The sequence below is a fragment of the Cygnus atratus genome, chromosome Z (assembly GCF_013377495.2).
Source record: "Cygnus atratus isolate AKBS03 ecotype Queensland, Australia chromosome Z, CAtr_DNAZoo_HiC_assembly, whole genome shotgun sequence".
Classification (NCBI taxonomy): domain Eukaryota; kingdom Metazoa; phylum Chordata; class Aves; order Anseriformes; family Anatidae; genus Cygnus; species Cygnus atratus.
Genome location: NC_066396.1, coordinates 43,757,370 through 43,784,460, shown reverse-complemented (window position 1 = coordinate 43,784,460; position 27,091 = coordinate 43,757,370). Strand labels below are relative to the sequence as shown.

The 27,091-nt window shown below is 36.4% G+C and overlaps 1 protein-coding gene across 9 annotated transcripts in view; it reads left to right on the top strand.

The window, feature by feature from the left end:
* AGTPBP1 (ATP/GTP binding carboxypeptidase 1) overlaps positions 1–27,091 on the top strand; it is a 68,083-nt gene that overhangs the window by 6,626 nt on the left and 34,366 nt on the right. For 2 of the 9 annotated variants that reach the window (XM_035565281.2, XM_035565290.2), the window contains exons 1-15: positions 64–214; positions 2,576–2,684; positions 9,730–9,800; positions 13,871–14,001; positions 14,809–14,876; positions 15,257–15,320; positions 15,662–15,808; positions 16,113–16,244; positions 18,099–18,192; positions 19,621–19,658; positions 21,934–22,142; positions 22,593–22,770; positions 24,467–24,564; positions 25,597–25,713; positions 26,153–26,859. In XM_035565281.2, the coding sequence (XP_035421174.2) occupies positions 123–214; positions 2,576–2,684; positions 9,730–9,800; positions 13,871–14,001; positions 14,809–14,876; positions 15,257–15,320; positions 15,662–15,808; positions 16,113–16,244; positions 18,099–18,192; positions 19,621–19,658; positions 21,934–22,142; positions 22,593–22,770; positions 24,467–24,564; positions 25,597–25,713; positions 26,153–26,859 (2,255 nt within the window). In that variant the 5' untranslated portion in view covers positions 64–122. Of the gene's footprint in view, positions 1–63; positions 215–1,812; positions 1,944–2,575; positions 2,685–6,906; positions 7,094–9,729; positions 9,801–13,870; positions 14,002–14,808; positions 14,877–15,256; positions 15,321–15,661; positions 15,809–16,112; positions 16,245–18,098; positions 18,193–19,620; positions 19,659–21,933; positions 22,143–22,592; positions 22,771–24,466; positions 24,565–25,596; positions 25,714–26,152; positions 26,860–27,091 lie in introns of those variants that run through there. The other 7 variants (XM_035565283.2, XM_035565287.2, XM_035565285.2 and 4 more) reach the window with 6 other exon arrangements.

Sequence of the window (27,091 nt, the reverse complement as noted above, 5' to 3'; positions counted from 1 at the left end):
CCGATCCCCGGCGGGGCCGCGGAGCGCCTGCGCGGGGCGGGGCGGGCGCTGCGGTGCGGAGCGGTGCGGAGCGGGGTGGGCACGGTCCCGGTCCCGGTCCCGGTGCTGCCGCCGCCGAGCGGATGAGGACGGCGGGGGCGCATCCCGCAGCCCCCGGCACGTCCCGCGGGGAGCCGCCCGCGCGCGGTGAAGCTCCGCGGGTGCCTGCGGAGATGTAAGGGGCAGCGCCCGTCTGGCGGCGGCGCTTCGGCGTGGGGCGGGGAGGAACGGGGGGCGAGCGGGGCGCCGGGAGCGGCCGGGAACGGGGACGGGGAGCCGGGAGCCTTTGGGCCGGGCAGCGGCGGGTGGGGTGCGGGGGCTGTGGCCTGGGTGGGGGCGCGGTGCTTGCACGCGTGGGGGCAGAGGTGAGGCTCCTCGGCGTGCCCGCAGGATGCAGAAACACCGTGAAACTTTTATGCGGGGTCATGGCACAAATGCTCGTTTTCGTCATTATGTTTCCCTTAAGAAGGAACTGTCTCCCTAGCAATTTTATTTTGTTTTTTCCCCCCTACAAATGGTGTTCTTCTAGCCAAGCAGGTATGCTTAAACCACCAGAAGGACTACCTTTATGGGTTATGTTTCATGGAAGGGCTTCCCTGTTTTGCAAGTAGTCATTGTATATCTCGCTGCCGCATATAATGACAGGGCGATGCTAATAGGACAGCCCCACCTTCTGGTTAATCCGTCAGTGAAATCATACTTGTTGACCTAAGAGTTTTTCTGGAAATACCAGACGACGCACATTGTGAGTGCAAGTGCATGTCTGTATTGGATTTTTTTTTCCTTTTTTTTCCTTTTTTTTTTTTTTTTTTTGGCTGGGGGAGAGTGGCAAGAAAATGTCCTTTTCTGGAAGCCTTTGTGTGTAACATCAGGATAATTTTATCATGTACCCCCATTTCAGCAGAATGGATTGTTATTGTTAGCTTCTGATGTCTTAATTCATCACTGTGATTTTTATTTTTTTTTTATGCTAGCCTAAACTGTGGACTTCAAGAGCTTAATAAATATAAAGTCTCTGCTTTTATTTCCTTCAAAAAGGGAAGGGGGGGATGCCAAACCAAGGAATAGTCTTAGAGTGTGGATATTTGAAAGGTAGACTGTGAAGAGGTACCTAATCACAGAGGGGCAGTGCTCATGCTTAGATTTCCGTCACAAATTGTCCTCTAAATGAAAGCTTTTGGATCGAAAAATACTGATGTGCTTTGGTAGCTGCGGTGGGTTTGCTTTGCTCCTGTACGTGCCCTAAGTCTAGCTGAGGCTTGTGAGCCACAGCAGGCCTCCGTGTGATTGCTCCTTGGGCCAGACAGCTCATTAGCAGCAGGGCAGAGCTTGTTCCCATGAAATCTCTCATGGGAAGTAAGGAAGCGCATCAGGGTCTAGCAAATGACCTGATAAGGGATCTGAACTCGACTACAAGTCAACCACTTTAACTAATAAATATGTTGCCTCATCTCCTTCTTCTCTGTAATCAAAGGAGCATCTTGACACCCTTCCTCTGTTATCTGCGGAGTGTGGGCAAAGCCTGGCGCTGCCCTGCTCCCCTGTTGGGTACATGTTGTGCACGTGCTGTGTGTGCGATGCAGGCCCCGATGGTCAGGCCTCCCCTCCGATCACATCCACGCCCTGTGGCGTGGCAACGACGTGAATAAGTGCTGAGGGGAGGGGGATTGCACAACCTGGATCATAAACAAATGGGCAAGAGGCTTGAGTCCTGGAAAATTACTGATCAAAAGACGATGGTCTTGCAATCCTATAAATACTGATCCCAAACAAGAGCTCAGCTCTCCAGAGAATGCAGCAAGCTGCACCCTCCTGCCCCCCAAGCTCAGACACCCCAAGGGGTTGTGCATCCTAGGGCTGGGGCTGTGAGGAACAAGCTCGTCCGTGGGCAAACAGGGAGTAGGGTGAGTAATTCACTCCAGGGGGTATTTTGGAAGCACATGGGACTGGTTTCGGACACACTCAGGACTCCGCAGTAAGACCTGTGTGAACCTTGCCATTCACCTATCTTTAAGTCACTGTTTCTATCGTAGCAAATTCCTGTAGATCATTATGTTAATTGACTAATACTTAGATACTGATTAAATACCGGTAAAATTCATATTTTCTGTGCTATCTGTTATAAAGCTGTATTATAAATCCTTAATTGCTGCTTCATTAGAGTTGTGTAAATCTAATTCTGCAACAGTTGTAGACGGTAACAAGCAATCAGCTGATTCTTATTACAGGTAAGTTTATCCTTCTTGGAAGCATCTTTTCCAAAATTATGCATGAGAAGGTACAACTAGAGAGGGGAAACCTGAGAGAAGGCTTTTTGAAGTCCTCTTGGCTGATCGAGGCAACTTGCTGTTTCATCTCATGTTTAGGTGTCAGCCTAGAGAAGACTTGCACGCACTCAGGGAGTCAGCAGCAACCTATCTCATGATGAGAGACTTTGCGGCCTTTAAACATGGTGATGCTCTGCTGAACGCATCTGGGAACTGCCCGTTTTTTGGGTCTTGGCATACATTAATTGAAACTTTTCTTTGATTTCCAGTATCTGTGAGCTCATTGCTCTGAAGAGATTGCTCCTATGGTATGAATTGCTAATGTTTGAAAGAACTGAGTGCGGCTCAAGTCGCTCTGGCACTGGAGTGATGACTGCGGTAACTGAAGTATTTAAACTCCTTAAAGAACTTACAGAGGAAGTCAGGTTTCTTGGAATGAGTGTGAGTGCTGTACAAGGCAGCTGACTGTGGGAGTGCTTAGGAGGGATTTGTAATGGCAGTGTATCTCTGGGTATGCCTTCAAGCCCTGCCACTATCCACAGCTTAACTGCCCAATATCCTGTGCTAAGCATTGAGAAGATTATGAGCAGTTCGATGCATGCCCTGGATACACAGAGTTCAGCGTGGTTTACATTTGGAAATAGAGTTTCGTAACATTTAAATGTAGAAAGACTGAAAGTTGGGAGGGAGGGGGGGAGCACCCAGATATACTTCCTTTTTTAAATTTTTTTTTTTGCGGTAGCTACAGAGATGAAAGTCACGAAACTGTCATCCTAAAAGCTTAATACACTAAAAGATGCATATAAGTATTTTGCTACCCCTTTAAAAAAAAAAAAAGCAATTTATGAGAAACAGGGTGTCCAGTGTTGTGTATACTGGAGGGAGGCAATACCGTTTTAATTGTCTCATGTATAATTCACAACCTAAATAGTACAAATCAAGGCTTTGAAAATGAGAGTGGTCGCTGAGAGATCTTACGGATTGTGATGTGATTGTATTTGTGCTTAGTGATGAGCAGAATTATCGTAAAGAGCTGGAAATGCATTTCAGTGTATAAATCTGCAACATGGAGGCATCGGTTGATTTTTGTTGTTGTTGTTTTGTTGTTTGTTCTTCTCTTCATCTGGATTAAAAGGCTTGATGGTTTGCTCTAACTCAGCAGGTGAACTATAACAAGCATAGATTTTTGGATTATGTCTTTACAGACCTATGTTAGCTATCCTGACAGCGTAAGCCCAAGGGACCAGTCACTGGGTTAGGTGCTGGCAAGCACCTCTGAGGTTTAACACTCTGTCATTGAAGCATTGGCAAGAAATCAGGAATATTACTGGGGTTTCCAGTTCATGTTCAGTATGTGGCAAAGGGAAATGCTTAGTTTCTGCTATGGTAGTCCTTCCCCTCATGGCTATTTTTACTGCCCCCATCTCCCCCCGTCCCCATACCATTCACCTTCTGCCTGGTGAAAGGGTTATATTATCTGTGCAAGAAGCAGCTGACTTTGGCAATATTTCTGTCAACTCAAATCACGCAAGTTCTGAATGTGATACTCTTGAGTGTGACGTTGGCAAGTTTGTCATGTCTTGAGGAGTACAGTTATGGTGCGTTGGTAACTTTCTAGGAGCTTCTTTCCAGGCAAGAAACGAAGTGCAGTTTTCTTATTTTTTATTTTTTCTGCTGAAAGGCTTTGTGTGTTGGTGTTGTTGTTGCTGTGTTTTTTTTTATTGTTGTTTGTTTTTAAGGGAATGACTTAGGTATTTACAGCTTTTCAGGCAGCTCGTATCAGACTTGTTTTTACAGTTAAGTGTGGTGGTGGTAATAGGCTGCATGACATAGTTGACAGGTTGCTGTGCAGGGCTTTGGTGCTGCAGTCTTCTGTGAAGCTTTATATGTGTTGTTTTGAATATCTGAGTGTGTACTGCAGTTTATGTAGTCATGTCAAAAAGTAATCATTGTGCAATAATACAGCAGTGAGTGAACTAATCAGCTGACTTTATTTTCTACTCTAAATATTTATAGGAAAGGGTACAAGGAAAAGGCAGTAGCTGATTTTTAAGAGCACTTTTTTATTCAAAGTTGTGTTTAAACAGACTTTTTCAGTGTCTTGTAAAGAATTATTTCAGTCCATAAACAGTTTCTGAGGCTGTGGGGTATGTGAAATGCTGTACTATCAAAAGCCTGTTTGCTTCTGGTTTAGTCTGCACTGGGACGGTGGAGGGTGGCACATGTGTGCTTATGTGAGAGGTAAAGCTGTCTTTTTCAGAGCCTACCCTTGTTTGCAGTCTTCTGATCTTGTGGCAGGGTTTAGCTGAGTTGTAACTTCCCAACTTTTTGCTGCCTGGCATTTACAACGTTTTAAATCATTACATAATTTCTTTATATCTACTGTGTTTAATTTTTTAATTTATTGTTACTTGACGCAAGTCTGTCCTCTGAATTGTTTCCCATCTCTTTCACATATATATATGTATTCTTAATACTGCAACATTTAGAAAGATTTTGCTTAGCTACTTGATTTCATTGTCTGAGAAAGAATTTGTTTGCTATGCACTTGTTACAGTTCCTTTTTTTTTTTTTTTTTCTAAACCTTTCAAATCAGTAACTCCATGATGAGCATGAATGAAGACTGAGCTCTGGCTTTGAAAATACTTGGGATGCACCTAGCTTTGAATACAAAGCAAAATAAGGAAATATATAGAGAGATGAATAGTCCAGCACGTTTTGCAGACTTAATGTGCCAAATTTACATGGAGAAACTGAATCTTTGTTTTGTCTCCTGGTGGATATGATTTGTTAAAACTCATGTATCATGCTAAATTTTTTTTTATTTTATTTTTTTTTGAGATTTTGTGCAGCAAAGTCCTACTATTAACTAGGGTTGATTTCAGAGGTATTTGGCTTTCTTAAGGAGACTTTATTTTCTGGTGGTTTTTTTTTTCATGAAAAAAAAAGATATTTTAATGTTTTTAATCACATTTATTCTTCCATGACCAGCATTTTCCATATTAAAATCTTTTGGTCAGTTAAAGCATATGAATTTAGCTTATGTAAAATCAAAATGTCTTCCAGCTTCAGTAGCAGACAGATTAACTTATTTTCTTTCAGAGTCCTAATAGCAGGACTTCAGCACAAAAGCTTTGGGGCTTTTTCAGTCTCCATGGGGTTCCAGGCATCAGCTTCATCTGGCACAGCCCGTACGTGCTGCTTGTAAGCACATCTGTGTTTGTGGCAGAGTTGTTTTTCCTCGTCTGACTACTACTGCTGCTCACTTTGCTTACCGTTCGCTTGCTGAATACTGCTAGATTTGTCTTCCATGGCAGTTGTTTGAAAGCATTCTTTTGGGGAAGAATTTTCCATTTCAGGAAAATGGACATGATGGCAAGACAGTCTAGTATAATACTCCAAAATATATATTTAAAATGTATGTATCAAAAAACTTCAAGTTTCATTGACAAAGGGGAGTGGGGGGGGATCCAAATCATGAAACCAGAGTTGCTGTTACTTAAAATAAACATTTTTGAGCCTCAGATGTGAGGTTACTGGGTTTAATATATGAGAATTTTTCAGATTTGATGCGAGAAAAATGCCAATAAACCTGCTCAGCACTGACATGCTGTAATGGTTATACTAATGTGACTATGCTTTTTTTCTTAATATGATTACAATTTAGTGTAAAGATTGGAGTTTGCTTTTATTTATTTTTTAATGCCCATTAGTGATTAATGGGAGATAAAAGAGAAAACAATATACAGTGAATGTACTTAACTGCAAGTTCTGGTGAAGCTGAGGCATACACATTACTGCATTGAGTATAATCTGATTTCTTCAATTTTATTTAAAAATGGCTGTTCACACCATGTAGAAATTCTGCCTGAGTGGCGTACAACTAAATAAGGCATATATTTACTTTCTCCTGAAATATGCGTGTCAGTTTAAGTATCAGAATCTCAAAGATGCAAGAAAAGCTCTGTGACGGTGCATATGAAGTATTAGGTTAGTACTTTTACTTTTTTGATTTCCTCTTTCCATTATTGGGTAGATGATGGAAAGTAAAGCTGATGATTTAGGTGGCTTTCTAATGCGGTATGGCATTGCTGGTATTTGTGTGAAAATGAAAAAGTATCCTCTGAGAAAAGACAAACAAGGGGAGTGGGACAGGCATACACCTGATTTTAGTGACGCAATTTCTTTATTATTATTATTATTTTAAACAGATGGCATTCTAGGTGCTTCTTCCCCCAAAATAGTGGATTTAGGATCATGAAAGCACGTGACTACCTAAGGTGGGAAAGAGCCAAGTTTGACTGTACATCAGATATGGATAGGTGAGACCAAGGAAAGAGCTGGTGTCCCTAAAGAAGGGTTTGGGCAACAAACATCACAACTACTTGATGCATGTGTCGGGGGGGGGGTCACAGTAAGGAGGAAATGTCAAACCTGGCAGTCAGCAAAGAAAAGCCCAAACCTACAAGTTTCTTCATCCACACAGAAAGAACTGGGACCGAGACTGTTGATAAAAGAGGCAGGTGATACCTGGATTCTGTGACCTGGGCCATCATCCCTTTTATGTTTTCTTGCAAAAGTCCTGAGGCCAGGTGTTCTGTGCTAGAAGTATGGTATTATTGTTCAACATCAAGAGCACAGTGCCAGAATTACCAATTCCTCTTTCCCTCTCTGCACAGGTTGCTACCTAGCTTGTGCCAGTAAAATTTCCTCTGAATCCTGTTGCAATTTCTGGCAGAACTGTTGCCGTCTTGGAGAGGCAGAGCATCTTGGTGTTTATCTAATGTGTAAGTCGACTTAGTGCTCAGGAAGATGGTGTCCTTATGAGTCCCTGCAGTCTAGCAGGCTTTCCCAGTAATGCCTAATAGATACCCCTGGATGTGAGATATGAACAAAATGGTGCCTGTCATTTCTTTAGCCATTGTTTTGAGCAAAAGAAAATAGCTTTGTAATAGTGCTGGTTATTTTTTCTAGTAGCTTTGTGGTTATATATCCCAGAAGTAGGAATGCAGGCTCCATGTTACTCTGTTACATTTCAGCACATTCTGAAGCTTATGAGAAAGGTAAATACTGGGTCTGTCCTCTGCCCTTTTGCTTAGGCTTTGCCCATGAGTCTCATAGAGATGGATCCCCAGCAAAGGTGAGTTGGTGGCTCAGTGACAGAGAATTTACCTGGGAAGCAGGCAAATGCATGCCACGTAAGGCATGTCTTTACCTTTGGGGGAGAAAGGATAAGGTGAAAATTATGTGCAACCTCCTGCAGTCTGTTTCATTTGTTAGTGTTGGTAGCGTTGTTACAGTAAGTGCAGCTTCTGATTTGGAAATTTACTTGTCTCAAGAAATTTCCTACAAGGAATTTGCCTGTTTGCACTGTCCACGTGGGAGACCAGAGGGTATAATGTTCCACAGACAGTATGAAATGACTGAGGGAGATTCCACAGAATCCAGCATATATCAACTTGAAATTTAACTAGTCAACACCTTCTACTCCCCTCTGTTTCCCTTCAATTTAAGGCTTGATTGTTGTTTTTCTTGTTTTGTTTTCTTCAGGTGCTCTTCTAAATGCTTAATAATCATTGCTAATTTATCCTCTGCTCTGCTCTGTCCTGGCAGACTAGTGTCACTAGCTGTGTTTAAAATATGTTTAAATCGAGCCCCATGCACCTTCTGTCTTTACCTTCCTAGCAATATTTTATTCAAATTCAGCATGATATTTTTTTTTGCATCATTTCATATATTCTACATCAGTAGAAAGTCAAAGAGAGTTTGTTACCTTACTATGTATATATGTTCCACCACAATCCTCTGGATTGCTGGTGTATGTGTTCTTTTCTTTTTCTCCCTGCTTGTTTTTTTTTTTTTTTTTTTTTTAAGGGGTTCTTATACTTTCTTACCTGCTTGTCTTTTTCCCCTTGTCCTGGAGTATTTGTGGGTTGTGTTTACTGAAATACTTTGTGTCAAATTTAGAGTCCAACAAATTAAGACCTTGTAGTTCAAGATAGTTCATCTCTGTATCTGGCTGTACGTGTAAAGCAGTTCAGTACACTATACTATGCAGAAACCATTGGCACTGGCAGACTGTTCATCATCTGTCTGACAGCAGGTCAACGCTGCTAGCTAAACAGCACTTGGCTACTTGAACTCAGGAATCTAATATTTTCCCCCCAGTAAGACCAGCAGCCTGATTCAAATAATCCAGACTTTTTAATTTGTCAGATTGTTTTCTTTGTGGTGGACACAGTTATTATCCTGTAACTATTCATGTTCTTTAAATGAAGTCAAGCTAGTTTACACTTGAAGGGTACTTGGTCAAATCTGGAACACCTGTTAGCTTGAGTCAGGCTGCAGTTCTTTTAAAAATCTGAGCAATTGCTTCCTGGCTGTTGGAAGAAGATTCTGTCTTCAGGTAAGTCTGGAAATAAGCTTGCTTCATTCTTCATCTGCTTTAGGCTTTTATCAGCTGCCAAATGGAATTTACCAGTAATCAAAAACTGGTTATTATGTGTATTGAACAAATATTTTTGATAAGTCTTACAAATTTCTCTGTGGGGTCTGTTTCTTGTCTGCATTTCACAACTGCATTATTGCCTTCATTCTCACTTCCTATATCTTTGGACAACTTCTGTCTTAAAACTAACCACTGTGCCCTTTGAAAACACTGTGGTGTTTTTTTGTTGTTGTTCTGGTTGGTTGGTTGGTTGGTTGTGTTTTTTTGTTTGTTGTTGTTGTTTTTCCAGTAGAGTATTTACTATTCATATTAGATCTCAAATGGAAGTGCTGAGGTTCAGTTAATGGTCCTGTAGACTGCAACCTTAATTGCTTGGAGGCACCATTTGAGGAAACAGTGTACCCTGAGGACACTATGTCCTTAAAAGGATAGGAAAATTGTGTCCTTAGCACGATATGGGTTCTGTCCAAGAAATGTATTCAGGTCTTGCTTAAATAAGAACACCAAACGCTCCATGTTTCTTGCATTGCCTCTGTTCCTAGTTATCCTATAGATACATGAAATGGCAGTCAGAAGTAAGCATGTTATGGTATCTCACGGCAATATCAAGGAAGTTTAAAAGTGGGCATGTACTGACTTCAGGAGGAGCTTTGTTTGGTGACTTAGTTGTGAACATGAAAATGTTGGCTGTTAAATCTCTGATACTAATTCCTGCTTTATTGTAATCAGACTCTGAGCTTGGTAGGACTGAATTACAATGTGGAACCACACTCCATGCTTACACTGCAATGCTTTATTTTAAAAGCTGTGTCACGGGCTGAAGAGAGGAAAAGCTTCTGCCAGTGCAGAGAAGTGTGATCAATGAGGATTAACTTATTTAACATTTCTAGTATAGAGATGCTCAATATGGTGGTAACACTTCATCATTAAAGGGCAATAGATACTGATAATATGTAACTGTTTAATATCTTCCAGGTTATCAGAGATGGTGATTTGAAGAATCAGGTTTCCGATATGAACAAAGTAAAATTATCATCTGAAAAAAGGTAAATTTAAAACTATACTGACTTCTCAACATCAAGCCATTTGAGATTTGTGAAGACACGGTGCCTATGTTATTAGTAATATAAGTAAAATATTCATCATGTGTCTCTGATGAGAGAGTGGAAATTTATGTCCTGAAAAACTGAGGGAGTTGATATTGATTAGCATAAAGTAGCCTGATTTTTAAGAAATAACTTTTTACACTTTAAATTTGTCTGCATTTAATCTCAGACATGTCCATATATAACTTTATATACGTTCAATTTCATTGAAAGATATATCAATTAATTTCATAATTTCATGCATATACAGGCAAAACATACAAATGATTACTACTGAATGAATTAAAGGACGAGTTTACAAAACTGGCCAGGAAGTCATGGAATTTGTCACAAGATGTATTTAATTCTCCAACAACCCTACGACTCAGCATACAGTTAGGGCAAACAGTGAAATTACAGAAGATTTCAAGAGTTGTTTGTTATTTTCATGATAGCTTATTTTAACAAATATTTGAAAAAGCTATGCAATTAACTACAGAAGGCAATAACCGTTTTAAACATCAGGAAGCTTGAAATACTTTTTTATTTTAATAAATTTTTCTGTGTATAAAATGTATAAATCTGTAAAAAAAAAAAAGCGTATATTTAAAAAAAACAGTTCTATTCTTTTGAGCTAGCACAGTTTGAACCACCTAGTTTCATCAAACTATCTGATATTTAAAAAAAATCCTCAGTGCAGCATAATAGGGTATTTTGTCTTCAATCTTATTTCTCTGAAATACCAATTCTTATTGAAACGTGTAAATCAAAGTATGCAAAGCATTACAATGAAGCTGTCTTTGGTTATTTAATTTCTGTTTTTAGCAGGCTGTAAGGACAGGTTGGACATTTGTCTGTCAGGAAGTGCAAATGTGGTCTTGATTCATCTCTGAGGAGGAGAACAGTTTTGATGACCTTGTGAAGTTAGAGTTAAGGAGTTAAGGCTCCTTAGTTATGCTTATTGTAATACAAGACAGGGGAAACACCATGTAAACCTCAGTGACTACAGAGTCCTCTTACGAGAAGGCTTTACAGTGGGTGAGGTGAAAAATGCTTTCCTTGTTAAAAAGAAGGGTTCTGCACACTATGGGAAAAGAAGTCTTACATGAAAGGCAGGCTGCAGTGTTCAGGGTCTTCATGTGAGGTTCTGCAATGTCAGCAACTTAAGAGGAAATTTAGCTTGACAGGACACTGCTTTTATTGTGCTCTTCTGATTATTTCTTTGTTTTACCTGGCTGATGAATTAAAAGCACTGAATTATGTTGTACCTCTTTGTTTTTGAGAGCTGTCTTCTAGATATGGATCCTGGGTTGTTTATTTGACAAGCCATAAGTATTTGCATTACAGATATCAGAAAAGAGTTCCACCCCAAACTGGAGTTGCACTTGATTTATAGGTCAAATTGTCACGGTGATGTTATGAGCAGGAGCAGAATCAGTCAGCCTAGCTGACATAATTTGTGTTCTACAGACTTTTTAATTTACGGTGCAGGTACTGAAATCTGTCACAGTGTTACATACCACTATGTATATCATTGTAGAATATAATAAAAGTGTAATTCTTGTTTTAAGGAGAAAATTAAACTAAGAAAAATAAGCTAAGAAATTTCAGTTAGGAAAATAGCTAAGAAGAAATAGTGACTTTGATTTCATAGACACTGGGCAGGTGTCATTTCAAGAACATTTTACTGTGTGATCTGAGGATTTGAGGTTGATTTGGCTATATTTCTGTTGGAAGAATTCTTTCAAGATCAATAGCCAAAAATCATTCTAAAGATAACAGTTTAACTGCTGTGGTGAGTGCTTCTTGCTCTTACTAGAAATTCTGGCCCCAGGAGGAGATTACACCCCTGAACTGCTGGGTTTAAATTGTTATATCAAACTGTGGTGAGGATTATTTACCCTTCCTAAACCCCTTAAAGCTTTTAGTAAGTAAGTGTGAAAAGATTATGCTAGATGTTAACTGTCTCTACATGGTATATAACTTCCATGTGCCAGTGTTCCTTTTTTGAGTTTGCTGGCCAGAGGCGTCAAAATTGGATGTGCTTTGAAACATTCATTTCTTTAGTTTTGTGTTTAGAAAAACTTGTATTCCCTGTTCCTTTGTTTGTTATTAAGGAACATCTTTGTTGTTGTCCTTGTTTGTTTCCTACTTTTAAACTACATTTATGTCATTCTGAGACCAATGGTATACCTAAATGGAAATACTCCCTCCCTACCCCCCACCATATATGCATGCTATCACATGCATGTATAAAACAGCAGCTCTGCTACACAGTGGCTTCTTTGTGGGTTGCCTGGACTATTATTGTTGCTATGGGGCAGGTGAAGTTAATGGCCTTTGGAAGTCTGTGACCACATCGACAGAGCTTGTGTATTTCATTACAATTTGGGGCTTATTTTGGAGTATTTCAAGTTCAGTGAAAAATGGAGAAGTAGAAACAAACAGAACAAAGTTTAAGCAAATAAATAATTGTAGCTTTATTATTACTATTCAGCCTGGTATTGAATGGTGAGAAGGAAGTGGAGGTAATTACTTTAGTTATAGATTAAAACATAGCATTTGAGCAAATCAGATTTATTTGAGATCAAAAATACTTTTAAACCAAAGTCTAGCAAATGACAGAAAATGATGAGAAAATGAATGAGAAAATGATACACTTCTCAATATAAAATTATTTTGATTGAAGCTCTGTAATTAGTATCACCATTTCTTACTACTGGTGTTAATAATTTATAAGTACGATGTATAATCTGAAGTTGTTTTTTGGTTATGCACTTTACTTTTCCACACTGACATCTAAATAATAGTTGCGGAAGCAGTTTCCTCTGCAACTGCTATATCAGTTTGCTTTCACAGTGGTGTGACCTTTGCCATCAGCTACTTTTTTTCCTTGACTTTAACATTTATGCCCACGTGTAAACTAATTCTTTTAACTGTTAGCTGTGGGAGGTGTTTTCCAAGACATAAAATACAAATGAAGATGTAATAATTTCGCATTGTTATAAACAAAACTTACAGTATTTATAAGGTTAATGTTATATATGTCAGTTTTATTGCAGATACTCAGAAGAGTATGTGTCTAAATTGAATTATTGTTGATTATTGCAGGATTCTAATGATACAGAAGTGAAAAGTCAATGTAGTTTAACCTCGGAAGTCATTTACTCTATTTAATTATATGACCATAATTCAAATGTTAAACATTTGTCTAAAAATGACTTTCATGTAAGAACGTGAATCTGAAAACTATTCTGAATAATTGTTATGGCCTAAAACTGAAGAGTAAATAAAACAATTCTAGACTGACTTTATTGCGAGCACTCTAAATATTTACACGAATTCTTTCTCCGTAATCTACATATAAATATAAATACTTGCTTTGAAATAGTTTCTTATATTAAAGTACATTTTCAAGGCAAGTATGTGATGTCAGGCCAAGATACTGTTTGTGTTCAAGCTGAATCCAAACTCTGTTGATACATTTGGAGATTTTTTGAAGTTTTCTACTCAAAATTGTGATCTTTTTCTTTAGCTGATGAGTGTTGGCTTTCTTACTTTGTGAATGATTATCTTTTCCTTCACTTCTTAAAGACCGGTCTGTATGACAGTAGTCTTTGGGACTACGAAGTAGGCTATTTTCCTTGAATAGTTGGTTTGATACATTAACCTGGCACTTGACTATATTCAATAGAAGTTACTCAAATTGACATAGATAAACATATATCTGTATTTAACTTTCTGCAACCAGTTTACCTCTTCACACTTGCTCTTGGAGATGATATTCAAATATAAGTAGTTTGCTGAAATGTAGGCTTTGCAAAATTGTTGCCAGAACAGTTAATAATAGTTGCCAGAATTAAGGAGAACTAAGGTGGTTTTATAAACGACAGAAGTAGCCGCTCCTCTTACTCCCTCATGGGACTTCCTGTTTTTAGTGTTTTTTCCTTTTTTTTTTTTTTTCTGATCTAATGTTTGATATCATGCTTTGCGTGGATATAAAAATGAAGGTAAAAATTCTTTCTTTTTAGTGTTTCTACCAATTCTCGGACTATGTCTCTGCTGTCACAGCTGGAGAAGATCAATTTGGACTCTGTATTAGGAGAAGCAGATAATGCCAGATATGTTACCTCAAAGATCCTTCATCTGGTTCAGAGTCAGGGTAAATAACTGGTTTTTGTTTGTAATAGTTTTCCTTTTGAGCCTTCCTCCTTCTGTTTATTCTTTGCTGGACTTTTTTTTTTTCCTGTTTGCAAAACTTCATTTTTTTTTTTCCTGCTTGTTAAACTTTTTTATCCATCTGTTTTTGTCGTGAGTTGTTGAAGGCACATGTTTAAGGCCATGTTTAAAATTACTTGGTATAATATTGGCTACACCGAATACATTTTGTATTGTCAATACAATGTATTTTTTCAGAATTTATATCATAAATTATAGCATGTATTATATTATAGTCAATTTAAGTAATAATTCACAGTGTAAGAACAGCTAATGTGATACTGTCATATTTGGTACATTGTAAAATATTTAACTGCTGCAGTTATACTGATATTCAATTAATACAGAAGGAGGTTTACTTCGTTTGATAAACGGTACTTTGAACAGTATTCATATGAAGAATGATCTATTTACTATTAAAAAGGCTCATGTTTATTTTCACTGCTGCTCATAGATGACCTGTTTCTGTGATAGACTGATCCACTGAAGATTTGTATATCTGATTCCATGAATTAGCCTCATAAGTATATGGAGTTACAGCTGCTTTTGCTCTGCTGCTTCTCCTGTCTTCCAAATGTTCTTTATTCCTAGCCCCTTTCAGGCTATCTTCACTTGTCAGGCTATCTCAAAAGTCACTTTCAATCTAGAGACAAAAGTGTCTAGTGATGTAAGACAAACCAATACGGAAGATTAAAAAAATATAAAAAATCTTTCATTAAAAGAAAAATGGCCTTCTTTTTCTTACTGGCAGAAAAAACCAGGAAGGAGATGACATCTAAGGGTTCCACTGGAATAGAAGTTATCCTGTCAACCCTAGAGGTAAAACCTTTTAATTTTTCTGCTTGTGTGTACTTGTCTAAAAGTTTTCCTATCGTCACTGGGCTTTGTATCTTTAATTATGTTGTTATTCTTGCTCTTCTCTAAAACTTGAATTTGTCAAAGGACTGTCTAATGGTTAAATAGGGTCTTTAAGTATCATAAGGGATTTAATTATTTCTCTCCCTTATTTTTTCAAATATTCCATTTAATATGTCATACTAAGAACTAGATTTTAATTGGTTCTGCGGTTAATTCGGGCTGCATGGTGTGATGGTTAGCTGGAAGGTAACATCTTAAGTTTTGTTTGACTTTAGTGACATTTAAATATCTAAAACACAATATTGGACTTCTAAATTAATCAAATATCTTTTTTATTGCAGAATACAAGAGATCCTCAAACTATTCTAAATATACTAAATATTCTCATTGAACTAGTCTCAATTGGTAAGTGTTCATTAAGATAGTAGTTTGTCATTATATTCTTGTATTCTTCTGTAGACGTGTTTTATTTATTTATTTTTCCCTGAAGGTTGCTAAAGCTGTCTTTATATGCATTTTACACTTCGAGAGAATCAAAAGAACATAAAGACTGAAGTGATTTTTTAAATAATTATGCACATATAATTTATGTTGCTGTAAGTCTAAATCCAGCATGTTTTTCTTCACATTTGAAGAAAATATTTCTATCAATCTTGCTATTTAAAGTCTTCCTTTATGTTAACTATAGCTTAGATATTTAACTGCTCTTTGGTTATGAAGATACAAATTGTGTATTAAATTTCTAGGTGGTGGTCGGAGAGCAAGTGTCTTGGTCACTAAAGGAGGGACACAGATCTTGTTGCAGCTGCTTTTGAATGCCAACAGAGAGTCTCCTCCAAATGAAGAATTAATGGTGCTTCTTCATACGCTTCTTGCAAAAATTGGCCCAAAAGGTGATGATGATGGACTTATGTAATATGGCTTAATACTTTGCAGTTTTGTAATTAAAGTTTAAGAAAACTTTATTGCTGAATAAACATCCATGTGCTCAGAATTAGTAGAGGAGAAGAAAAGGAGGAGTAGAGGCGAGGAAAACATGGTAAATATATATTTAATATGCAATATAAATTATATTTAATATAAATAAATATGCAAAGTTAACATATCACTTGTAGGAATTCACAGTTTATTTAACTTCCATTTTTTAATGATAATTTCAAAACTGATTTGATTGATCTTGCATTTCTTTGATGTCAGACAAAAAGATTGGCATGAAGGCAAGAATTAATGGTGCCCTGAACATATCATTGAATTTAGTGAAGCAGAATTTGCAGAACCACAGGCTAATTTTACCATGCCTTCAAGTATTACGAGTTTATTCAACCAACTGTAAGTATTGGTTGAATACTTTTCTTTTGCTTATAATATATATATTTTTGACATAAATATGGTTAAAAAATACAGCATCTACATACTTGTTTAATGTTAAATGCTTAAAGTTACTATGGTTACCAGAGAATTTGATTTTTATATTGTCAAATTGCTTGAGTCTAATAAAAGCCGTTAAGTTTGTGTACTTCTTGTGTATCTTTTGGTTTTTGTTCAGTGCACATATGGTTGGCATTCTTTAATGCATTTGAATATGTTGAATTTGGGTGCACATCATTTGTATAAATGCTAGTGCTGTATGACCTAAACCAGGAATGCTAACATTGTGCTTGCAAAAGCACTTCAAATGAAATAATTACTCTTTATTACACATGCTCGTGTTTTTTTTCTTCTTTTTACTGTATTTTTATTTTAATTCATGATGGCAAATTTAAAACTTAGTTCTCACAGGAAATATTTACTTTTTTTGTTAACCTTCCCCTTATTGAAGTGCCCTACTGTTGGATGACAACTCTTCCATAAAAGCCTAGTTCATTGTTTGTGCAAGTAGTAGGAAGTTGCTGAAAACAGCGTGATTCTCACTGAACCTCCCATTTGTTAATTGCGATGATGTTTTTTCCACTGAACTCAAAATGGCCATTCAACCTTTTAGATAAATGTATGAAGATGAAAGTGTAACCACATTTTTCTGAGAGAAATGATTTGATGACCTGTAAGATTGTTTTCAGATTATTCGCGTGAGAATTTGTAAAGTTCCAGTACTTTATGTGGAAGCTTTATTTCTGTTGAGCTGTCTGATAATGAGGTAAAATGCTTTTAAACGGGAGAAGATAATACAGATGTTCGTACAGGGTAGCTTTCATATAGGTAAACTTTCTTGAGCCTGAAAATGGAAGATTGAACTGAATCTCTAATTTGGATTATGTTTAGATCACTTCTGTCTTTCTATATTTCCCACTCCTTACAAACATAAAAAGTAGTAGTTTATTTCATGTTGATGGGTGGTATTACTTAAAATTTGTTTACATTTGCTACCAGAATGGAGTCCTCATTTTCATTAGCTTTTAGTGTTGTAATAGTTCCGCTAATGATGAAATTGCAACTTGGGTACAAGTGTTGAATTGTACTCGTGTGGCACTTACAATGTTGAACGCGTCTTGTTGCTTAGTCGTTCTCTTCTTATTTTTCTAGGACTGTGTATTTGTAAGCTCAGTTTGGAATTGAATTCCTTTGTAAACCATGCAGCATGCATTCTGCCTGTGTAAACCATGCAGCATGCATTTTGTGAACAACACAAAATTAGCACCATTTCTCTTACTTTGTACCCTTCTCGCTGGATTACTATTTTTTCTGAGAAAACGTAACTCAAGAAGGGTTAGATGGAGTAATACTGTTTGGCATTTCTTAATTCTACAGCAAACGCTTAGCTTGCAAATACTGGTTGATAGACCTGTCTATCCAGATAATGAAGGGTAACAGCAAGTCATAGAACGTGATAGACCCAAAAATTTAGAAACCATGCTGTCTCGATTAAACCACGAGCTTTACAAAAATACAAATCCTTTTTATGATGCATATCAGTAACAAAGGAAGCAGAAGCATGCACAAGAACTAGTGTGTTAATTTTATCTGTAAAGTAGTAAGTAATGTTTTTTTTTCTTTTGCAAGTTTTATCAGGAGTTGATTATTACACTGCTTATGTGAAGAGTAGCGTCTGCTTGTCATTGTTTGTCTTAGAGCATATGTGTCTGGTACTTGAGAATATACTTGCCTGGATTTTAGTTTGTCTATTGATTTTCTTTTGCCTTTCTTATTATATTATCTTTTTTGTTTGTTTGTTTTTAACTCTTCCAGCTGTAAATGCAGTGTCCTTGGGAAAGAATGGAGTAGTAGAACTGATGTTTAAGATCATTGGCCCTTTTAGTAAAAAGAACACTAGCCTTATGAAGTAAGTAATGTCTTTTTAATACAGTATATGGAAAAAAACTTTAGATATGTTTCAAAACTTTTTATGAAAAAGAATATTAGAGAAATCAAATGTAACTAGTATTTGAAAGTTAAAGTGAAGGGAGGTGGGAAGAAGAACTACAGATATGACTTTTTTAGAGTAACACAAAATATCAGAATATGCAGTTATAGTCCAGGTAAAAGAATATAAATGTTATTTTTTGCCTCTAATATTTCTGCACAGAAACTGTACAGTGGCTATGCCCAAATCAGGACAAACTGATCAGGACAATCCCATCATTTTTCTGTCTGTTCCATTGGCTCACAGATGAAGTGACATTCTGTTTTTTTTTAATAGAATTTTCTTTGTGTTCCACTTGAAAGCAATTATCAACTCTCAGAGACAATAGAATAGGAAGCTCCAGCTATCTAGTGGACTATTGTGTAAAATAAATAACATTTCACTGAGAACCTTAAAAGTGGTGTCTTTAGATTTTTTTTTTTTCTTTCCGAGGGTGTTTTTTTTTTTTTTGGTTTGTTTTTTAGAGAGCTTAGGGTTAAAATGAGTAAGTGGATCTTCCTGGAGATAGCAATTTCTTTACATAACTACCGACTTTTTGAAGTGCATACTTGTGGGGAAACTGATTTTTTAAATCTGCTTAACAAAATAATACCAAGTTTTTCATATTCGAACTTTACTACAAACAAAATAATGTTATCTAAATCTGGTACTTGTGGTTGTTGGAGTGTCTCTATTAAAAAAAAAAAAAAAAAAAAAAGCCCTGCCCCTTCAAGCCCCAGCTAAAATTAAACACATGAACTTACTATTCCATGATGTGAGTAATCTTGATATCCTTGTTTATGGTCTGAGATCAGATGTGTGAAGTCTATCCTTACAAAGCGGGTAAAAATAAATATATATGTTTTCTAGTTGTACATCTTGAGTTAGTTCAGACAAAACCTTGTGTGCAAAATAACTTGTGTGATCTTGTATTGCAGTGCAGACAGATGAGCGTTACATCTGTATACGCTGGAGGTTTTGACCTACAGTTTTCTAAAACAGTGTCCTTTATTTTACAGAAGTACTTGCTCTGCTGAAAACATAAAAACATGGGTGTCAGAAATACCTCATCCATTGAATATAGTTCATAAACATTGCATTGTCACTTAACTGTTTTTTTGCAAAGACTGTAAGTTTGTATAGCCATTATGTTGATGTTAAATTTCACCATCAGATTTCAGATATAGAAGAGATGCATGATATTTTAATAAAACAATTTTTTAAAGCCAAAGCTGTGACACAGCACAACCAGGAAAACAGTTAGGTAGATGCTAAAGAAATCTGTTAGCTGTATTTTTTTTTTTTTACAATGTTGTAGATGAAGTTCACTAGTTGTTTGTTGTTTGACTTTTCTTGTTATATTGACAGGGTTGCTTTAGACACACTTGCTGCATTGCTAAAATCAAGTAAGTGTTTAACTACAAGAAACTGTTTGTCTAGCTGAGATATGTATGTGTATGTATAAACATATAGATGTTTGTGTATATAGATAGAGAAAAAGAGTAGATCTAATACTAAGTCTGTGGCAAAAACAAAACCAGGGCTAGGATAAGGTTACAGTTTTATCAGTCTCTGGTACTTCAGTTTTTGAATGGTACATATATATTTAATAATCAGTTATGTCTCTTCAGTTCTGCTGCAGAAAGGCTGCACAGCTTCTGCAGAACTGGTCTGGAACCAAGGCGGTTTTACAGTCACTCACCTCAGCCCTGCAGTCATGGATACCTGTAGCTTATCTCCAATGCATCTTCTTCATACACATATCTGAAAATATCTGTTGGATGACAGGGGAAAATACAGGGTTTTTCAGATACCCTTCTGATGAATTAGGTCTTGGGTCCTAAAGACAAGTCTGTCTGTGATGACCGTGAAGTGGAACCAGGGGTAAGAAAACAATGGTCTGTTCCCAGATGTTGGCTCATGGCAGCAGACCCTGGCAAACATCTTCTCTGCTGATTTTGCACCAGGATTATAACTGGCAAGGGATTAAAAACTATTTCTCTCTAAAAACTACAGCATTCCTAGTAGTTCTAGTGGAGTTGGATAAGAACGGAGGCATGATTAGATTTGCAGACAACTATTTCAGTTTTGACAGGAGAGTTCTGAGATGCTTCTTAGAGTGCTGTTTTCTCAGGTTTGATCAGAGTTGACACTTGGTCTCGTGGGTTTTTGTATTTCCTAATTTGGGGTTTTCTCCTTGGGAAATCCAGGGAAAGAAGAAATATTTATGAATTGTCGCTGGTATTCTGTTCTGTGAATTTGCGGTCAAATTTTAGTGTTGGGAAGAGAAATTAAATGTTGAAAAGGTGTGTATTTGAAACAGGAGGTCTTGTGCATTTATTTTGAGATAATTCTTATTCAGTCCTGAGGGGTCTTGACACTGTAACTTCCTACACTTCATGTAAGTAAATCTTTTCATAAAAACATTAATTTCTGGTGTGTAGTTTTGGCATACCCATTACCCAATAAGTGGGTAACATTTAGGGATCAAGTATTTTCAGTTGATAGATGTGAGTGATAGTTGCTGTAATGCCATAAGGATTACAAATAGTATGAAATTTGTTTCAAGTCCTGTATTTACACAGTGTTTCGATATTGATAGATAGGCTTTATATAAGCTATTTTTTTTAATTTGCTAGCCTACATTATCTTACAATTACTTTTAAGTGCAATACACACTGTTCTTCTGTTAAACCATGAAAATGATGTGCAATGTTATTCTGAAGCACAAAATGTAGAGTACTGAACTCGGTCATTTGGTCACTTTTAATGGGAGTAATATTTCCTGTGCTTGTTATCTTTAAGATGAGATTTATTCATACAATTTTGTATACAAGTTTTGTTTGGCAGAAGACAATTATGCAAACACAATGCAAAATAAATTAGATAAGCAAATAATGTTGCTATTTAATAAGTTATTGCAAAAAAAAAACCACCACATGATGTGTTTTAAAATTGTGTAGCATATGTATACTTGCCCTTTACTGGTGTCTATTATATACATTATTTTTATTGCATGCGTTTAGTTTAAAAAAAAGAAGAGGAGACGAGAAATTTTTCTGGTACTCATTTTTCCAAACTAATTTATGTTTAAATTGGGATTTTAATTGAAAAAAAAAATCTGAAAATTTTATTATTTATTAGTCGTATATAATAAGACTTATTGTCTTGGAGCAATAATGACTGAACATATAGGTTCATTTTAACAAGGTAGAAATACCTGAGGAAATTCTGCTAATGATTTCCATATTGATTCAAAATATTTTGCCTATTACACATTGTGTTATTGATATGTTTGATATAAGTTCATTCTCTTTGTAATTATACTTCCCAATTGCAATAAGGAGTTAAGTTAAATGTGCAGCAATCTCCTTGTACAGCTGATGTATATATGTGTGGCTTTGAATGACTTAAAATTTTGGCAATACTGACAAACAGAGAGAAAATAGGGCTTCTGAGAAATGTCTAGGAAATATGGGAACATACTTGCTATCATTTTTTATGATTAGGTTGATGTAAAACACTGCCAAGCGTGTCTGAAATAATATCTTAAATGGTATCTTAAGTGCAATAGTTCAATAATTTGTGTAAAAAGAATAATTTTATAATAGATATGAAAGTAATACTGAAATAATTGGGCAATTTTTAATTTACTTTCTTAATTATTTTTTTTAAATAAAGAAACAAATGCCAGGAGAGCAGTAGACAGAGGATATGTGCATGTGCTTTTAACAATTTATGTTGATTGGCATCGTCATGATAGTCGACACAGATATATGTTGATACGTAAAGGAGTTTTACAATGTATTAAAAGTGTTACGAACATCAAATTGGGAAGAAAAGCATTCATTGATGCGAATGGGATGAAAATTCTTTACAACACTTCACAAGTAAGTTTCTCTCTTTTTCTTGTTGTTCAGTTTGTCTCTTTAAAAACACTTTCTCACCTCAAATTTGTCATAGTTTTTAATGATATTTATGATCATTCCTGATTGCGGGGGTAAGGGTTATTTTCTTTACTTAAAGCAGAAGGAAAGGGTGCAGGAGGAGATTCCTATTTACTCTTACTCAGCTATGATTATTTATGGGAGGGTGGTTGGATTTTTTTTTTGTTTTAAGGCCTTCTCTTTGAAGTCTGGGTTTTAAAAAGGTGAATTTAAGGGCAGACGGCAGAAGTTCTTCTAGCCTTCAAAGGAGGCTTCTGTTTTCAAATTTCAAAATTTTTTTCATATCAAATATTTTAGCCATTAGTGAGTTTTAGAAATCTATAAAAACAAATGCAGTTTGACTACTAATTTGAGAGATGCTTTCTCTTGTCTTCATTATTTTTTTGTTGATAGGAGTGCCTTGCAGTAAGAACTCTTGATCCCCTTGTCAACACATCCAGCCTAATAATGAGAAAATGTTTTCCGAAGAATCGTCTTCCTTTACCAACTATTAAAAGTGCTTTTCATTTCCAACTCCCAGTTATTCCTGCCAGTGGTCCTGTGGCTCAACTGTACAATTTGCCTCCTGACGGTATGGTAATTTCATAATGTTTTTTCCTTTGAGTATGTCTAAAACACGGTATATTTAAGGTGGAATCAGCTGCAGGTGTTTATCTTGTCCACTAAAACCTAGACCCCAGTGAGATTCTTATCAGCTAGCAAAGAGTCTGTAGCTGTTAGTGTGGAGCACCAGTTTCTAATGCTAAGTTTTAACTGATGACAATTTTGTCTGTACATATGTGGTTATGTTACTGGTGTTATAATATAAAAAGAGGAACTAAATATGGTCATCCTCTAAAATGGTCGTCAAACTCTGAATTGTAAAGCATAGGCTGTACATATTTATCTGCAAACTTATGTGGGCTCTCTTTTAAGCTCATCATACATATTATCTGTGTGAAGTGTAATATCTACGTCCTGTTTTACAGAAATACACTTTCCTTATTTTTTTTCTGTTACTCTGATAAACTGGATATATAGAATTTAGGTTAACATGTACCATTTGAAGTGTTGATTTTAATCCTTTGTGATTCTTCCTTCATTTGCATGATGAGTAGATTCTTCTACATTCCTGGACTCTTGCAATCTCTTAGGCATCACTTATCTGCAGACTATTTGTATGATGCCTTGTAGGAAATAGATTCACCCTATTGTGACTGCCTCTCATTATTTTTGCATAATTAATGCTTACTGCATTTTCAGATATGGGGAAACAGTTTAGTATCTGGGTAAACAAATAATGGAATTGCTGCGAGAAAGTTACTCCAAAGTAAAGAGATGAAGCCTGACGTTTTAATACCTTATTCAAAGCATTTTCTGAAACAAAATGTGATAACTATGAAAAAAGACACACATCTCTTCGGAGTTTATTTAGGACAGACTCAAACTGCAGGTGTTTAGAGATCATTTTACTTTCAGAGTAGAAAAGCGATTTACAACTGTTCTAAAATCCACAGAAGTAACATCTCTACTTAATATAGTGTTACATACACATAATACTTTTCTTGAAACTCCCTGTTCTGTTGAAGTAGGCTATTGATATTTTTTCTTTGTTTGAAATCTGTAAACAAATAATTGAAAAACCCCGAGAAATAAGATACAGAGGATTTTTATTTTTTAAGAAAACCTTCAGTATTAAAGGAGATATAGAGTGTGGAGGGTGATAAAACTCTGAGTTTATTAAAACTATAATTTTGTATAGTTAGTATTGTAAAAGGAATACCTTATTAAATCAGTATAATTTCTAAACTGTGATTCTGTAAACTTCTACGTGAGCCTTTTACTGACAGTCAGTAAATTTCCTGCGGGGTTTTGTGCTGCGCTCTGGTTTTGTGCTGAGCTTAAGTCATGCTGAGATGTTCTTGGCACCTCTATACTGTAAAGTATTTCTAAATGCTATGTGCTGTTTTGCATTGTTTGTGGTTTTTTTTTTTTTGGTGCTTTTTTGTTTTTGTTTTGTTTTGTTTAAGCCAGAGATCTTTGTTCTGTCTTAAACTGGATGGAAATGTAATAAATTGAGTCTGCAGTATTGTGAAACAAACATTTTGGTTTTTAAATCTCGTAGTAATTAAAATTTATGGGGCTTTACAGGACTTAAAACAAGTTGGTTTTTACATTTTTTTCAAGTGTTAAGTAGAAAGAAAATAAACCCAGCACATACACTTTTTTGAGCATATATTTTACCTTAAATGAATGATCTGCCTTACAAAACTTTTTTTATACCATAGTGGATGATGTAGTAGATGAAAGTGATGACAACGATGATGCTGAAACAGAATCAGAAATTGAAACTGAAATTGAGGATGACAAGGACCAACATTTTAAGGTTGGTATGAGATAGAACTAAAGGGCAAAAATCAGATACAGCAATTATTTATTTATTTATTTTTTAAATTGCTTGAATTGTGTATACAGCCATGGGTTTAAATATGAAAAGGGTGTGGAGAAGGTTTTCAGGACAATTTCTAAAATCAAAATACCTGCTGAAGCTTAAGAATGTTGACTACTGTTTTAAAATGTCAACCTTTGTTGTTCAGATTGTCTCAAGATTTTTTTTAAAGCCACATATCCTCCACACTTCACATGGCTGGAGTACAGTAGAGCAGAACACTACAACTCTTTGCAGCTTTCTGTTACTGACTTGTGTCTCTCTTAGCTCTCTCTTCCTAATTACTACACTATTCAATTTGTAAGAGATGTTCTAAGTTTCTCCCTTGTTCTGGAACGGCATTGACTAGGTCAGTGTTTTCGGCAAGGTAACCTTGAAGTTCAGACAATTGAAGAGATTGGATCTCCCGTTGTTTTATGGCTTTTGGAAGGTTTTCTTCTGCTCTCCGTCTTCCAGTCAGTACGTGAAAGGAAACTTAGTCAGAACAGCCTTATTCTGTATTTTTATGTTACTTATATTCAGGAGTTGATTGAATCATCTGTCTACGGACTGTAATGACAACTTATTCAAGGCGCTCATGAGACCTGATGAAGGGAATATCTTCTTTCATAGAAGCAATTATTCCTTTGTCACTGCAGTCAGATGAAATCTCTACATGTCAGGTTGAGATGGTTGGGTTATATGCATAGATCTTATGTAGAGGGTAGTCTGATGTCTATGCATAATACATTTCGATGAAAGTAGGAAAATTGTTTTATGTTTCTAATGTTTCTGTTGAAATGGAAGTTTTGAGACACCAATGAAATCAATCTGCTTTTAATAATGATGAAATGTGTGGTTCAGCTCATTTTAAAACAGTGATATTTGACTTCTAAAGCATGTCTGTGTCAGATATAAATGCTGATTATCATTATTTTAGAAGTTCATTAATCCTGGATTGAAGATTAATTTGTTCTGGTGTTGTTTCAGAATGATGATATTGAGACTGATATTAATAAACTGAAGCCTAGACAGGAATTGGGACGACCCTTAGAAGAATTGAAAATGTATGAGAAATTTTTCCCAGAACTTTCAGAAAACTTTCAGGTAAAGTATAAGATTTCCAATGTAGACCTCATCATGAAGAGTTAACTCTGAAGCACAGTTTGATGGTTTTGTTTTGAGTGGATAGCTACTCCAGCAAAAAAAAAAGGGGGACACGGTTTGCAGTTCTAGAGCTACACATAGGGTTGCTGTTTAGTGAGTTGTTTAGTTTAATATTATGTGTTGCTTTAATATGGCTGAGAAAGGGACTGTGGGCAGATATAAGGGAAATCTATTTTCTGGTGTCTGATTGCTGCACACAGCAGAAAGTAAAATAGTAAGAAAGGATATGAGATCATTCTGACAAACATTTGTTATGACAGGTGTGTCCTTAAGTGCAGTGCAGCTATTGAGAGTAGAATGGTATGACTTGATAATTTCTTGTTGATAAACTACTTGTTTATTGTTTTCATGCTTTTTTTTTTCTCTTTAATATTTTAAGGAATGTGACTTAGTCTCTAAGGAACCAAAGCCTTTTGTACCTGATGCAAATCTGGGTGGACCTATTGTTGTTCCTACAGCAGGAGAGGAGGTCTCCGCTGAAGCAAACCTCTCAGTAAAAGGAATTTCTTTGAAGGAGAGCAATCCTTTATTGACTGAGGAATGCAATAGGAGGCCAGCCTTTCTGGAACTACCAAAGAAAGATAGTATCAAAGTCAGTAGTTTACTTCAGCAAAATGATCAAAGGAAGCTGCTTCCATCATGCCAGTGTCTAAGCCAGGAAATTGTCAAAGGCTTGGACAGAATCAGTTTGCAGAACAGTACAAAAAGTGATCAGTATTATGCAGGGTGTGTAATAAAAAGGGAAAACAAAGCTAGCCTTACCCCACTTGCATGTAGTAAAACTTGTGAACATGTTTCACCCTGTGGAGGTAGTCTTTTTGAAGGATCATCTGTCCACCTGGGAAAACTCTGTTGCACTGGAGTGGATTCGGAGGAGGAAGATTCCAGATCTAGTTCATCAGGGGAACAAGTGGTGCTTGAAGTTTCTGATGTATCGCCAGTTCACGACTGTGATCTCTATATTGAAATGGTGAAAAACACAAAATCTATTCCTGAATATTCAGAAGTGGCCTATCCAGATTATTTTGGCCATATTCCACCCCCATTTAAAGAGCCTATTCTGGAAAGACCTTATGGAGTGCAGAGGTGAGTTACTGTATGCCTTTTGTTCTTATTGTCTCCCTTGAAAAATAATCTTTACATGCCTGTTAATCTTAGCCTATACAATTTTTACTTTGGCATCTAAAACTGCTTTAATTGAAAAACAATTTGAAGGTAAGTGAGTAGGCATTAATCAATGCGAAGCCCTAAATAAGAAGAGAATTGGAATCTTTGCAAATTCTCATTCAGTAATTCCAATTCCTAAATACTAAGTTTA